Genomic DNA, 16481 nt, shown 5'->3' on the forward strand with positions numbered 1-16481 from the left:
CCTTGGAGACTCAATTTTTTTCTGTATATCAGCATTACTTTTGCGGTCTTCCGTGGATCACCGGCACCGAGTCCTGGCAGCAGCAGCAGCATTTCTCTCCATCGTTCGTTGTCCTTTGATTCTAGGTGAGCACCTAATTGGACTTCGGGATTTTGCATCCTCTTACCTTTGGTAATCTACACTATGTGGCGCCGTGTTTTGTGTCTCTTTACAGATTACATATAAAATTAATCCACATAAAAAGTTAAGCAACAGCAGGAGTCATCTCTCTTTTCTCCAGATATGAATGCCTTAAATTTTAGTACATATGGGTCCTGTTTAAAAACGTCAATGGGAGGCAGTTTAATCCTCGGTTCCAAAAATCTGTGTGTGAGATTTATAGTCTCTTCCAATGGTTTCTTTTACAGGAGAGTGTATAACGCTGGCCACACACTAGAGATTTTGGTAATCTGAAAAGGCCGATTTAGACCATTTTCTGCCGACTGTCAGCGCCTTTTCGGGATACGACACTGACCAAAAACAGATATCTGTGGAAAAGTTAATCTGCGGTGTTCGATTTTTCCGGGCATTGTCATGTGCAGTCCTTGTAAAGTTTGTGCAAATCGACAGATCTGCATCCCGGAAGCCTTGAGTCGTATCAAAGTGTATAACGGCTTCCACAGGGCTGATTGCAATCCCTGAACAATGTGATGCAGTAGCCGGCTTTAGACCCCTTATTTTTTTTTTTTACATAAAATATGTCTTCCATAATACATGCTTGCAACTTACCAGATCTGTATCCGCACTTTGATGCCATCAACATCTATGGTCTTCATTTTAAAATCAACTCCTGGAAAACAATAAAATGGGCAAGGTTACAAGTGGTTGACAACAAAGGTAATTATAAATGTCACACATTATAAATGAAGAAACGTCTGCAAGCACTTTACAGAATATAACAGTGACATGAAGGGTGACAATAAGCATTTTATTGTAATAGTGAAAACAATCAATGCACGAATACAGAGCTTGTATGGGCATTATACTTCTATTATTTATGTACATTTTTCAAACAGAGCTCCTTCCCTTTGTCTCTACTCTCTCAAGAGACAAAATAGAGAATCAATAGAAAATCATAATTTCAGAGAAAAACAACTTAAATAATGATGTATATTCTCCTGTTCTAGAGTTCCATCTCTCTCTGCCATTCTTGCCTATTTTCTGGTGAACAAGCTCTTGATCTCTTTGCTGGATTTGCAAATGAACGTCATCTTATGTTGCAACCCAAAGACCCCAGGTTGCCCAGAAGACTGATGACCCAGGTGACCAGTAGCGGTGCATTAGGACCCAGTTTAAGTTTCAGCCTTATTGCAATATCTGATATATAGAATGACAAAAGATCTGTTCATAGTGTATTGAAAGAAACCGTATCAACTAACGGCAATAATTATAGACAGGATATGGTAAAAATAAGCACTGGTAATAGTACTGTCATTTCTTATGAATAGCTCTACTGTAAGTAGTTTAAAGAAACCAATGAACTGTGAAAATTTATAGTTATTGTTATGGCCGCGGTCTCGGGCCACCTGCATTCCTCACTCGCCGACTGCCGCGCCCGCAGACCCACGAGCTCATGCTGGCGTCTCCCTCTTCTGAGACGCCGGCACACTGTACTGTACTCGGCTACTGCTAGGGTGCGTGCAAACTCCCGCCTTTAAAGGGACAGCGCGCTCACCTACAAAAAGCTCCCTATCCAATCTCCAATCCCTACTCTCCCTGCTGTATAAAAAAAAAGACTCTGCCCTCTTCCTCCTTGCCTGAGCGTTGTTGTGGTCTTCCCATGTTAGTTTAAGCAAATGGTCTCCTCGTTGTATCCTGTTTCCAGTGTTCCCATATCCTGTTTCCCGTATCCTGTAACAGTGTTTGTTCCGGAGCTGAAGTCTAGAGTTGGAGTCGTGTTTGTTCCATCTGCCACGTTATTTGCCACACATCTGCCAAGCGTCATCTGTGCCAAAGTGTCACCTGTGCCAAAACGTCTGCTACATCTCGTGCCTGTTTGGACTCACACAGGTAATCTTGCGCTGACTTTCATTGACTGTTTGGCAAGCTGCCACTCTGCTACGGCGGAGCGGCATAGTAGGTCCACATACCCCCGAATCGTAACCATTACATGATATTTTTACCGGTTTTGGTCTTAATTCGAGTTGCAATATGGCCCACTCACCTCTACTGCCAATACCGTATAATGACCTGGCAACAAACATTTTATATATAAACTTCTTGGTCGGACAGGAAATGCATTTTTCGTTGGCCAGCAACAGCACCTGATTAATCTTGGCCCACTACCACCCTCCCCCAGGTAATGGTGATCTTCAATTTACAGTCACCAGACGAGGTAATCTCAGAACTCGAGATCGGCAGCACAGAGTGTAAATAAGTTCTGCTTCTACAATATTTCTAATAACTCTGCCCCAGTCCTCAAATGCAGGAAGCACAGTTTGACTGTACAGTTGAAAGAATAGCATTTCATTGGTGGTCCAAGATGGCAAAATAGTCGAGCGGCCCATTGTCACCCAAGGACCCAAATTAACCTAGAGCCAGGTAGCCCTGTTTAGCAGAATGTAAACATACCAAAGGAAGTTTAAAAGGGCAACCGTTTAAACAACCAATTGCACCTAATATTTGTTCAGCCGAGAGCCGAGTGGTGAAGAGGAACTTAAATTACAAAAATGCTTGAATTTTTTTATGTCGCCCCCTTTTGGTCCTGTGGACTATGAGCTGGTAACAGGACAGTCACACCTGATATGTTCTTCTAACAGCGCGAATGGTAGAGTTCTTGTTGACACCAACTCATTGACTTTTCCTTTAACTCACAATGTTTCGAATACTGGACACCCCAGGGCAGGACCTTACTTAGCGACCATGCCGTCATGAATGAATTCAAAATTAAATTAAAGCCTCGATACAATAATATTCTTTACAGCTTACAGGATGCAATTCTTAGCCATATCCAAAGCAAAGAAGTGCACAGTAGGATACTAGAAAGATAAAACATTAATGTACAAATATCTGTGTTTAGCCTCTAGACATTTTTCTAACAAGGTGAGCTATTTCCTTGACTGATTTAGAGGAATCCTGACAATGGAGCATCAAGACCTTTCAGCATTAATAAGAATATACAATTAAATCGATGTCATAAGGCTCCCGGCTGTCCTTCACGTACTTTTAGTAGGATGTAGGCGAGATAATAGGGATTTGGCTTTTCTGCTCCAAACAGAGATATACTAGAGTTTTTCAAATGCTAGCAGATTGCTGCAAAAAATAAAAGGCGGAATTCTATTCTAGAAGTATAGTATTGCAAAGAAAGAGAAAAATATTAAAGCAATTATTTTTTAGCATCTATGTCCCACTTTCATTTTTGAAAATGTTGTCCTTATCTTCATAGAAGTCCTGACACCATTACGATTAGAATACGGATATTACATTTTTTTAAAAAAAGTTAAAAAAGGGGTTGTCTGGGAATGGGGTGGTTTTTCATACTGATGATCAGTGGGGATCCGACACCTGGACCTCGCACCGATCAGCTGTTCCGGTTGCCTCTGTGGGCCGGCAGCTATTCATTGGTCTTTGCCTGAAGAAGATGCTTCACTTGAACAGAGGCAGAGCTGCAGTCTTGTAGCACGGCCGCTATACAGTGGTCAATTTATCTTGCATTTATATCTCAGAATTGTATCTGACAAGTTTTTAGAAAAAACGCAACAAAATCCGCAGCTGTTTCCGCATCAAAATGTAAAATCTGCACCTAAAAATGCATTAAGAGACTAAATTTTAAAGTGCACATTAGATCTGCGTTTATCTGCTATTTTGATGCAGATTTTCTGCATCAAATTCCGCAACATGTATACGTAGCCTAAAAGTGTCCTAAAAGATTTGTATCCATTATAGAGGTGGCTTTCACTAACTTTGAGACCAGGCTCACACACACATACAGTTTTGACACCGTTTTTGGTGCAGTTGTGTGTGCACAGGAGTGGACGAAAAAAACCAAAACAAGATTCATTGGTCTTTTTTTTTTATACTATTGCTTTCTTTTGGATTCACTTCTGGCCTTGGCTAAAAAAAGACTGAGCCAAAAACGGAATCAAAATGGAGTGTGTAATCCTGGCTTAAGTAATATTCCGGTCTACCATCCCAGCCTGTTTAGTTGGTATTGCCAATGAGTTGTGTGTTAGTATTATAGATTCCTGAATGTTTAGTTCAAAGGTCTCTCTGCTGACAGATACCCCTTTCATCTTAAAAACTTTCTTATATAGCCCTTATCAAAAGCCATAACATTTTAGGTTATCTTCCAGCATGACAGAACTTGCTTGGTGCGACAGGTCTGTTTTTGTCACTATAAAATGCACTATTATCTATTACCTAAATAATACTCGTTGTACACACTTCACACATCTTAAAACTCGCTTTGGAAAATAAAATACACTGACTTGTACAAGATCACACAATAAGTGAGAATTAAAATTCTATCACTCAGATGTTCTAATGTACATAATGAAAAAAATTAACTGGGTCCTTCTTAAACCGGTAATGCACATCAATTGCAGTATACTAGTACACATTTCATTTTATAGTACAATGTCATGCCACAATGTCTACCTTCCAGGGTTGCCAATCGTTCTGTACGTAAAGAATAAGGGAACTTTGGAAAGTGTCCGTAATAAAAATAAAATATATGAGCTTGTGCAGTTTATTGTAAATATAATAGTTTTACAGATGTTGCTAGAATGTTCTTATTAGTATCTGAGCCAAAAACATATATAAATTAAAATTTGAATTATTTGGTTCAATTTGTCCAAACTATTTTTTGGCTGTATGATTTTTGGTCAAGTTGTCAAAAGAAAAAAAGTGTCAACCTTGCTTCTTTGTCGTACTCTATGAAGTCATTTCAACGTTATCACACTTGGTATTCAGCAGAGTTCCAAGTGCTCCTAGATGGCAACCTGTCTTGCACCCAGTTGTAAGCATCACTTCCATATTGTCCCCTATGTGTGTGGAGTGGGCCATCCCTATAACGGCTCCGTGGCATGCGTACCTTTTTCCGGCAGGTGAAGATCTTTAAGAGATTGCAGAGCGAATAACTTATACGTAGTATTATCTGCACCTACATTCTTGGAATTTTTTTTCCCCCTTGGATCAATATATACAAAACTTGTATTTGAATTGAGATCATGCATGTACTCATGGAGTCCTCTTTTTTTTCTAAGATGGTGGTAATGGGAGGTTTGGTGTGTGATATTGGATGGTCTGAGCCCAGGTATAGCTTTGCTCTGCGGTCCAGTAGATTTAAGGTATGCAATGATCATGCCTAGCACAGCCCAGATCATTGTGAAAGAAGAATATTAGTTTGGTGGCTATATCAGGCTATGGATTAGAGGGGTTCTCCTCTTTGGTCAATCCCTACTTGTTAGAAGGGTCCCTTGACAATAAGCAAATCACAAATCATCTCCCCCCCTGCTTGGATCCCCAGCGATCAGCTATAATCTGTTGGAAAATTTGATAGTAAGTGTTCCGTTTTCCTGCAGCGCCACCAGCAATCAATGGGTTGTCTGTGTAATGCAGGACAGGACAGGTCCTCCAGAACGAGGCGTTAGTTGTAGCCGGATGTCTGAACTGTACAAACCCTTTAGGCCTCATTCACACGAGCGTATCAGATTCCCGCGCATGAATATGGTCCGTGTGTGTTGCGTTATGCATCAGTGTGCTTTGCGAGTGGCATGCGTTCTTCACGCACTCGCAAAGCACATCTTTTTATTATTATTTTCAATTGAATTGATGCGTAAATCACATACCCCACACAGATGTGCGGCGCGTGGTTTTCCCGCACCCATTGACTTCAATGGGCGCGTATGTGCGGAATATTGAAATTAATGGGTCCATGTGCTGTGCGTTGTTTCAACGCACAGTACACGGACGTGATTCACGCTCGTGTGAATGAGGCCTTAGGATGGTTAAGATTGCTTCGCACATTTGAAACGCAAAAGCGGTGCTCGTCTTGTTTTTAGTGCCTGCTGAGATGTACACCACAAGATTGAAATAACGGGATCTTAACACTTACGGCTATATATTCTCATTTAATATCTTTATGTATGAAGAGAAAATTAATTTCGCCTACGTAAATGTCACAGTGATTTGCTGACGAGAGTGCAATGCCCTTAATGTAGAGTTGTGAGGGAAAGTCTTTGTCACGCTTCCTATGATTCATGTTACTAAGCACAAGATAATACTTATAGTTTATTGTAATAACAGCCAACAAGGAGAACTTCTGTTATAGCTCGACAACCAAGGCTCCATTTACAAAATCAGTAGTAGTTATATTTGGCATTTTCTTTAAAAAACAAAAACGAGTGCACGAGCAATCATTGTAAATATGGGGTTTGATGTCCTATCTGGGTTGATTTGAATACGTTGTCATAAAGAACCTTTATGTTCTATTTTCACTATTTCAGGTTTAGGTTACGGTACAGCTATGGTGTCATATTACATGTATTTAACAAACTGGTCTCCTTTACATGACCATGTACAGAATTGTATTCACTGAAAGTAAACAATGAATGTTCCTACTGAATAACAAGCAGCAGAGATCTTGAAAAGGTAATACATAAAGTATCTTGGAAGATTGTATAACTTAAAACGGGTATTCCGTTTACAACAAGTTACCCCCTATCCATAGGGTAAGGGGTAACTTGCTGATCGGTGGGCGGCAATGCGCATGAGCAACTGTTCAAAAGAGGAGTTCGGGCAACTTCGGGGTCCATGTTCTTGTAAAAAATGTGGGTCCGAGCTGTCTGACACCCACCGATCAGCAAGTTACCCCTTACCCTACGGATAGGGGGTAACTTGTTGTAACCGGAATACCCCTTTAACTATACAAAAAAAATAACATTAATTTGCTCAAACAGGACAACTCAAAAAGCCGCTGGCAAGGGCCACCCATGCTCCACGGTGAATTAAACGGATGGGCACACCTGGTGACTTCACTACCTCACCAGTAGCCGGAAAAGGAGCAACAGAGGAGCGGTAAGTTGTTGTTTTTTTTCCCACCTATGAATAATATATCCAGAATATGCCCAGAAAGACGGTCTAGTCCTTGGACTGGGAAGTCACTTTAATGTAAAATATCTGCTCAAGTTCTTAAATATAAAAAACACACGATTCAGTTTACAAGTTTCCAACTTGTGTCTGTTTTATCATTAGTTTTGTTTTAGTTGTACTCTGATACTACTTTTCTTTTGGGGTTTTCTTGTAACGATCTAGCCTTAAGTTCTACTCACCACTGATCTCCTTAGCTAGGTGACCACCACTGTACATAGGAAAGACAGTAGAATAGATTTTGTAGAGTTGGACACTGTTGTCTCTCAATGTTTTACAGCAAGGGTAGTAATTTCAAGCGCCTGTTGGCTCCTTATAGGTGTGATAGAGCTTGGGCAAGCATATTAGGGTGCAAACAGGGCCGGCCTTAGAATAGATGCGCCCCACCCCATCATTAAAAAAAATGCACCATAAAAAAATGATGATGCCCCTTTAGTGCCCCCATACAGTAGAATATTATAATATATTACAACCCCTTCAAGGACACAGTATTTTGTCCTCTAATTGTGCCCACAGTATTATGCCCCCTGTAGTACCCCTACACAGTATAATGTCCACTTAGTGGCCCCCACACAGTATAGTGCCCCCTGTAGATTTGCCATACAGCCTCCCTGTAGACAGTCCCATAATCCCCCACCTCCTCCTTGTAGATCGCGCCATACAGCCCCCCACCTCTCCCTAGTAGACAGTGCCCCCAAACAAAAATTGTACTCACCTAGGCCCCTTTGCCACGACGAACTGAGCTGCTCCACGACGTAATCCTGTAGCCTAGTACAGACTTTCCCAACCTTTTCTGACTCGAGGCAGCACTGGAAATATAAAATTTCCTCAGGGCACCCTTACCAAAAATTGTTGTTTCGAGAAAGACAGAAAATAGCTAAAAAAAAAAAAAAAAGCGCACTACACTCAAAGGGTATGTTTACACACGTTATTTGTAAGGGAAAAAAAATCTGCCTCAAAATTACTTCAGGAATTGACAGTGTTGTTTGACCTTTTTTTGTGTGTTTTTCCTTAAGCCGTTAAAGCGAATGCAAAAGAAGCAGGGAAAAAAAGCTCCAAACGGGCGCCGCAGGTATATTCTGTCTCTTATTCATTTCAATTGGAGGTCAGAGGCGGAAACCACTTGAAGACCATCAGCCCCCACTCACAGTAAAATAACCATCAGCCCCCCACTCACAGATTCCCCCTGTAGGTAATGCCACACAGCCCCCTGGTAGGGAGTGCCACACAGCCCCCTGGTAGATAGCGCTACTGTAGCTTCCTGAAGGAGTGGAATTCCCGTGTGGCTGGGGATTCCTCTCCTGGAGCGCTCCTTGATGTCTCTGTCCATATATGGACAGTGACATCAGGAGAAACAACTGAAGCGGAATCCCCGTCCACAGCGTCTCCTGTGTCTGTTTATGGACAGTGACGTCATTGGCTTCTCCTGGAGTGGAATCCCCAGTCACAGCGTCTGCAACGCTGCGGACGGAATTCCGCTTCAGGAGTTTCCCCTGATGTCACTGTCCATATATGGACAGAGACATCAAGGAGCACTCCAGGAGCGGAATCCCCGGCCACATGGGGATTCCGCTCCTTCAGGGAGCTACAGTGGCGCTATAGTACCGTCGCTACCGCTGTAGCATGGGGGGCGCGGCACCCTCATGCCCGGTGTCACCGCTAGCAGCCGCTATGGCTGCTACAGCGGTAGAGACGGCCACTACGTGCAGAAGCGCCCGGGCGGAAAGGCGACTGCTGAGTCGCCGAGCCCGGGCGCTACTGAGACAAGCAGGGGAAGGGAGCCAGCGCAGCCCCCCCCCCCCCCAGGCACCAGTGGCCGGGTGCAACTGCTACTGTTTTTCATGGGTTGACCTAGGCCCCTTAGTTCCTTGTGAAGGGAAATTCTAAAGGGGTTTTCCCATCAGGGACATTTATGACATAGCCACAGGATATTGTCATAAGTGTCAGATAGATAGATGTACCACCTCTGGGACCCACACCTATCTCAAGAACGGGTTCCCCTAAACCCTGTTCTAGTTTTTTGTGCTCAAACTGCCTCCCGGCCACTTACTGATTACATGGTCGGGCGTTACGGAAACAGCGTAACTCGCTGAGCTATGCGGTTTCTGTAAATTCCATAGAAGTTTAAATAGTAGTTACGGAAACAGCGTAGTTCGCATGCTACGTTGCTTCCGTAGCTGCCATTTACTACTATGGGAGTTACGGAAACAGCATAGCTCAGCGAGTTACCCTGTTTCCATAACTCCCGACCATGTAATCAGTAAGTGGCCGGGAGGCAGCGTGAGCACAAAAAGCTAGAACGGGGCTTAGGGGACCCCGTTCTAAAGATAGAGATTTAGTCAAAACGACTGAACCCTTAAACAACTGGACAAACGGAAATCATTTGCACCGGATCGGTCACCATTGAAAGCAATGGTGATGCAAACGGAAACCTACGGTTTCCGTTTGGATTCAGTTCACGAGTTCCCCTGATGGAAAGGTCCGACAGAACCCATGAACGGAGTCCCGCCGAAGATGTGAACGAAGTCTTAAAGAGACTGTCACCACATCGGCGCTATAATGTAGGTGACAGTAATGCTTTTTATTTAAAAAAACTATCTATTTTAAACCACTTTATTAGCGATTTTTAGATTTATGCTAAGTAGTTTCTTAATGCCCAAGTGGGCGTGTTTTTACTTTCGACCAAGTGGGCGTTGTACAGAGGAGTGTATGACGCTGACCAATCAGTGTCCTACACTTCTCTCCATTCATTTACACAGCAGAATCGCGTTCTCACTGGAACAGGATGTGCTGCCACATACACACACATTAACGTTAATCAAGTGTCCTGATAATGACTAAACATTAACTCCAGCCTGGATGTCATGTGTATTCAGAATCCTGACACTTCTGAATCTTTTCTGTGAGATTCCAGCAAGCCACGCGTAATCTCGCAAGATTACGATGTAAACGAGATTTCGTTTCCCTTGCTGGAAATCTCACAGAAAAGATTCATAAGTGTCAGGATTCTGAATACACATGACGTCCAGGCTGGAGGTAATGTATATTCATTATCAGGACACTTGATTAACGTTAATGTCTGTGTATGTGGCTGCACATCGTGTTCTAGTAAGAACGCGATGCTGCTGTGTAAATGAATGGAGAGGAGTGCATGAGGCTGATTGGTCAGCATCATACACTCCTCTGTACAACGCCCACTTGATCTAAAGTAAAAATACACCCACTTGGGCATTAAGCAACTCATTAGCATAAATCTAAAATCGCTAATAAAGTGGAAAAAATAGATCTTTTTTTAAATAAAAAGCACTGCTGTCACCTACATTATAGCGCCGATCTCCTTATGTAGGAGATAGGGCACTTATAATGTGGTGACAGAACCTCTTTAAATGGCAGATCTTTCATTTACGATGGCAGCATTTATTGTCAAATGAAAACAATTATGTACACACAATGATTATTGGTAGAAGCGCGGGTTTGAAACCAGTCGGATTACATAAAACATAGCATATTTTTAGGAGCTAAACTCCCTTATTCATGTTTTTTCATTTCCAATAAGATCTGCAGACTCACAAATTAAACTAAACGAAGGGCTTGAATATAGAGGGGACTAAAATATCTCCCATCTTCACTATGGGGTGCTAGGCTGGATAAGGAAAGTAATGTGACGGTAGTTGAGGTTTATCGGACATGAAGAGGTGCTGCATGGAGTAGTATATCTGGATTATTAGATGGAGCAGTATTGAGTGCAGTTGTATTGGATAAGCATTCTCCTTTATTTAGTTGTGCTAGGTGATGGCCACAAATCTGTAGTAAAATGTCAGTTTTCATCCAGCTGAAGATGATGGATTTGTAATACTACTTTCTGATCTCCTCAGTGCTGCCGCCAAAGGGACCTCATCAAAAATGTATGCAACTGCGCTGGCTCCAATGAAATATATATATACCAGGAGCAAGAGGTTTATGTTCATAGGGGTCAATGCCACTAACAGCAGATTTGTAGGATTTGTGCTAATGCATTTCTTTTTGCTTTACATCCGCCTCAACCCTAGCAGCATGAACCTTCTGCACTCCAGTTATATGAATTCGGAAAAAAACAGCTCGGCTCAGAGGTTTTTGATGACAACACCGCTTAACTGTTAGGGTATGTGCACACGACCTATTTTCAGACGTAATTCAGGCGTTTTACGCCTCGATTTACGCCTGAAAAGACGGCTCCATTACGTCTGCAAACATCCGCCCATTGCTTGCAATGGGTTTTACAATGTTCTGTGCAGACGAGGTGTAATTTTACACGACGCTGTCAGAAGACGGCACGTAAAAATATGCCTGCGTCAGAGAAGTGCAGGACACTTCTTGGGACGTTTTTGGAGCCGTTTTTCATTGACTCCATTGAAAAACAGCTCCAATTACGTCCGTAGTGGACGCCGCGAATAACACGAGTACTTGCAAAAACGTCTGAAATTCAGGAGCTGTTTTCGCCTGAAAACAGCTCCGTAATTTCAGCTGTATTTTGGGTTTGCGTGTGAACATACCCTTACATGGTACAGACTTCTTCTCAATACTCCCGGACAATTTTCTGAAGTCCGGGTTCACACTTAATGATCAATTAGCATTTTTGCTGTGAAAAAAATTGCAGCAATATAGTGCGGTTTTGCAGCGAAAAAACAAACATGTCTTAACAGTGACTTGTGAACACAGTTGAAGGCTATGTTTTCACAGGTCGGATATGCTGTGGAAAAGTCTGCAGCGTATCCGACCCAGAATCTATGTGAAATTTGTCCGAATATTGTTACCAAATGGTGTGAAGATATTTTGCCAGATTGACCGCTGCGAAAAACAGCCAAAACAACCCAAAAACGACTATACTTGCCTCTCCTGACTCTTCCACAGCAACGTGTCCGTGCTGCCCTGGCCGTTCTCGTACAGCTTGCCTCCTGCGATGAGGTTTCATGAAATGTGGCTGCTACAGTCTGTGATTGGCTGCAGCGGTCACGTGTGATGAAATGTCATCACAGGGGGTCGTTTGTGAACAGACAAGCTGGAAAAAGTAGATATGCATTGCAATGGCAGACCCATGAGAATAGAGTGGTGTCTTTTTTTTTTTTGTTTCAAAGATTTAAAGTATAAATTATTATATATTTTGCTAACGTGCGGAATTTGCTGCGAAACGCAGCGTAATCACGGCAAATTCCGTAAACAACTGCCATTTGTTTCAAAATTTTTATTTCCCCATTGATCTCAATGGGGAATATCCGCAACACATCTGCAGCAACCCCACGACATAAATTACCGTATTCCCTGAGTTTGTTTCGGCAGGGTGTAGATAATATATTTCTTCAACATCTCATCGACTTTGCTGCTACTGTAATACGCTGAAGTTTTCCGTCCGCAAATCTGGATGTAAAATAGTCAGTGTATTCGCTGCATAACCTTAGCCTGAAGCAAACTCTCAGCTTGTGGCAAAACTGACCATATCCATGATTGGCTAAATTCCTCACATGCAGTCAATGATACTAATGTGACTTTTATCGGCTAATCTGAAGTTTTATGCAGCAAATAAAATGGTCGCTAGTTGGCAGCACATCTCCCTATGCAAACGGGGAGAGGTGCTGCTGACATGACGCAAATGCATGGGGACGAATGTATACATACCAATCATTGCTCCTTGTAACTGGAGCAAACCAGCGCCCATCACCGCTGTATAGTCAATAGTTTTTATAGCCAATATCAGGACATCTAAAAGGACCTTTAAACTATTTATCTGTAGTGGATGGATTGAGATGGGTCATTAATCCAGGAATAGTTTCCCTACTATGAGGCAGATGGCAGGAAGCCTCCGAAGGGGGTTTTCTCTACTCTGGATCAACAGTATTGGAAAATTGATTGAACTTGAGTCTTTCTTCAACCTTATGAACTATATTGCTATATTAGACCCTATACTGTATAATGCAATGATATGCCAGTCTGATGTTCTTCTAAAAATCATATATGCAGCAGATTCCTGGAATTTTTCACCCAAATATCCTTCATCTAACCGAGCTAAAACGAAGGCATTATAGCTATGAATACTAGACGTTATGCTGACATCACCTACTTGACATATTCACTGGCAGTAGATGAAAACAATAGACCTAGCCTGCCAACTCGCAAAATCACCTGTTGTGGTGACCTCATTTCTGCTCGCCAGAGTACTCAAGCCAAAATCTTTAGTGTATTAGAATAGGCTGGATCCATTCAGAGACTGCCATAAGTAACAGCCTGTAGCCTGTTTATGGATCATTACGGTATGGTCACACTGCTCGTAATTTTGACAGAAAAATCTGATGCGAATTTCAAGGTTTTTGGTTTTTAATGCAGTTTAAACCAAAGCCAGGTGTGGATCCAACAAAGTCTTGCCTGTAAAGTGTTCCATTCTATTGTATGTACTACTGGTTTCGCTAAAAATAACTCAAAACAGCATGTGTGAATATAGCCTTCAGGAAATGACCCAAGTAGCACTGCTTACATTTGGGTTATTTTTCCATCAGGGGTTGCGGTATTTTTGACATCAAGTATATAGCAGCCCGCAGCGTAAATCTTGCCCTCAAAAATACCGGAAAGAAATCCATCAAAATTCAAAAGGATCCATTAAAGAACCGTTTCAGTCATAGCTTTCCTGTCTCCATTATGAAGGAAGCTGTGAAATCAGTATGAACAAAGCCTTATCATGTTACTTCTGCATTCAAAGGAAGGCTCTTAAAATATCAGGAAATTGCTCTTTAATCAATTCCCTAATATATTAGGGTGAGTAGAAGGTTCCCGATAAGGACCTCGCCTCTCACATTTTATGTAGCATACTTCCAAGGTAGATGCCTCGAGCAGCAATGCATTCATTCAGAAGCAATGGTTCTCCCCTTTACTGCAGATAATACAAGTCCGCGTATGTGGCCCTCCGGTTTCCTTATTGAGTGTGTTCCCTAAATATGGTCAAACCTTTTAAATTTAAAAAAAAAAAATACGAATATTTTGGAATAAGTGTCATGGTTATTCCATCTTAATTCATCATCCTTATTTTAATTAAGGATGGTTTCATCCTTTTATTACTCAATAGCTTCAACTTCAGGGTCAAGAGGTGATTATGGTCATCGCATGGTGCTATATACTGTATGCCATGACCGTATGTACTGTATGTATGGGAAAGGAACTACAGTGAAGGAAATAAGTATTTGATCCCTTGCTGATTTTGTAAGTTTGCCCACTGTCAAAGTCATGAACAGTCTAGAATTTTTAGGCTAGGTTAATTTTACCAGTGAGAGATCGATTATATTTAAAAAAAAACCAGAAAATCACAGTCAAAATTATATATATTTATTTGCATTGTGCACAGAGAAATAAGTATTTGATCCCCTTCCAACCATTAAGAGTTCAGCCTCCTCCAGACCAGTTACATGCTCCAAATCAACTTGGTGCCTGCATGACTCAAATAAGTCGAGTCGCTTCTCCCCTTATGTAAATCTACCCTCCCAAAGCAGACACTGAAACAGAGTTGGATTTTAATGGCCACAGCAGCCGTTTATTATTTAAATAACAATAACTTTAAATACCATAATTTTTGAATCCCCAAAAAAGGGGATACATCATAACAACAAATAACCCACTGCGACCCTATCAGGGTCATAACATTATAAACCAACCAGAATGACAGGGGCAAGTCCTTGAAGCCACCGATACTTAATTTTGGCCATCTGCCCACAAATACCTTACCCCCAGCCGTAACCCGGCCCAGGAGCACCAAATTACCTTTTTGCAGATGACCACCATATATATATAAATATATATAACCCAGCTTTCAAAAGGGGTAACACCCTAAGAAGCCGACAAATTGGGGGTGCATCCCGTGATGCATTCCCCCCCACCACTTTTTACGACCTACTTCAAGGACTCCCCCCCGCCAAAGCGAAACAGGCCTTGACCACCTCACGCCTGCGAGCTCCTCCACACTCCCACCGCTCGCTCAATTCCATCGGTCAAAGCCAGACTCCACATATCCATCCCCACCTCATTGAGGTGCACACCGTCCTCTCTCCAGTAGCTGCCTGTCCCAGCCTCCAGATCCCAGTGGCGCACCGCAACCCCACCATTACGCGTCACGAAGCTCGATATGGCCCTATTAGCCTTAATGCGAGCCTTGTTAATTTTTCCCACAGAACGGGCCATCCGCCAGTTCTTCCTAGGGACCATCTCAGACCACACCGTCACCAATTTAGGATAAGTTGCCCATAAGCAGAGCAAATCATGCTTGACGTCCCGTACCAACTCCCGGAAAGGGCGTATACCCAAATCGTTGCCTCCCACATGCAACACCAGTACCTCCGGCGCCCTGTCAAGCAGTACAAAATTGTGAAACTCGGGCAATACCCTGTTCCATGTCATTCCCCGTATACCCATCCACCTCACAACCGCCGCGTCCCGCGGAATCCTGAGCTGTCGACCGTCCGGCCGTACATCCGCGCGAAGGGCACCCCAGTACACAAAAGAATGTCCCATAATCCACACCATGCATGAGTCACGGCCTGCAAAACAAATGAAGAACATACACGCACCACCTCTTGCTGCCGCGTACCATTAATACTCAGGCGGAAACGCACGCACCCGGAACATGCTATACATCAAGATATCACAACATGTTCAAGCGCACATAAGAACGGAAACGCGCCGACTCCCAACGCCCTATCCGCTGCACGCCTGCATCATCTAAACCCCAACTCACCGCCTCCGTCGCTGCCCCTATACGGAAAGAATGAGACGAGTATTGCTCTGCCTGCACCCCGCTAGCCACCAGACACTTTCTGAAAACCGAAATAAACTGATACCGCGACAGAAACGAGCCATCCTCGTGCCGCAGCAACGGCCCGTCTGAGAGATCTAAACCCGCCAAGTACTCCTTGACACACAACACTGGACAAACCGGATTCTTTGGGACCGCCAGCAAAACCACTCGACGTCCTGCCCCTCCTTGGTCCGTTTTGGACCTTCGCAACACTATCTCCACCCTGTCTTCATACAAATCGACATTATCCTGCAACAAGCCCCCCGCTCTCACCGAACTGGGGGAAACCAATTCCCCTACCCGAAAAGCACCAAAAAAGGCTAACGCAAAAGCCAACCGGAAAAGCTTGCTCTCATACTCTGAACGACACACCTGCCGCACCACCACCTCCAGGGAACACAACAATTGAAATGACACGGGACGCCTCTTATCCCTCACCACTACACCCCGTCTCAGCCCTTTCAATGCCTGGCCCACCAAAAACCGCTTCGTGATATCTGCCAACCCCCGTAACTTACAACCGAAAGCAATGGCCGCCACGAAG

The 16481-nt window shown here is 43.0% G+C and overlaps 1 protein-coding gene and 1 long non-coding RNA gene across 3 annotated transcripts in view; one reads left to right on the plus strand and one right to left on the minus strand.

Moving 5' to 3' along the window:
- The window catches only part of RAB15 (RAB15, member RAS oncogene family), a 77944-nt gene that overhangs the window by 46696 nt on the left and 14767 nt on the right, over positions 1 to 16481 (minus strand). For both annotated transcript variants that reach the window (XM_075844693.1, XM_075844692.1), the window contains exon 2: positions 769 to 829. In XM_075844693.1, the coding sequence (XP_075700808.1) occupies positions 769 to 815 (47 nt within the window). In that variant the 5' untranslated portion in view covers positions 816 to 829. The remainder of the gene's footprint in view (positions 1 to 768; positions 830 to 16481) is intronic.
- On the plus strand, positions 6530 to 7056 carry LOC142664710 (uncharacterized). Its single transcript, XR_012851359.1, has 2 exons — positions 6530 to 6630; positions 6939 to 7056. It is a non-coding gene; the product is annotated as an uncharacterized LOC142664710 (long non-coding RNA).

Source organism: Rhinoderma darwinii, chromosome 12 (assembly GCF_050947455.1).
Source record: "Rhinoderma darwinii isolate aRhiDar2 chromosome 12, aRhiDar2.hap1, whole genome shotgun sequence".
NCBI classification, from domain to species: Eukaryota; Metazoa; Chordata; class Amphibia; order Anura; family Rhinodermatidae; genus Rhinoderma; species Rhinoderma darwinii.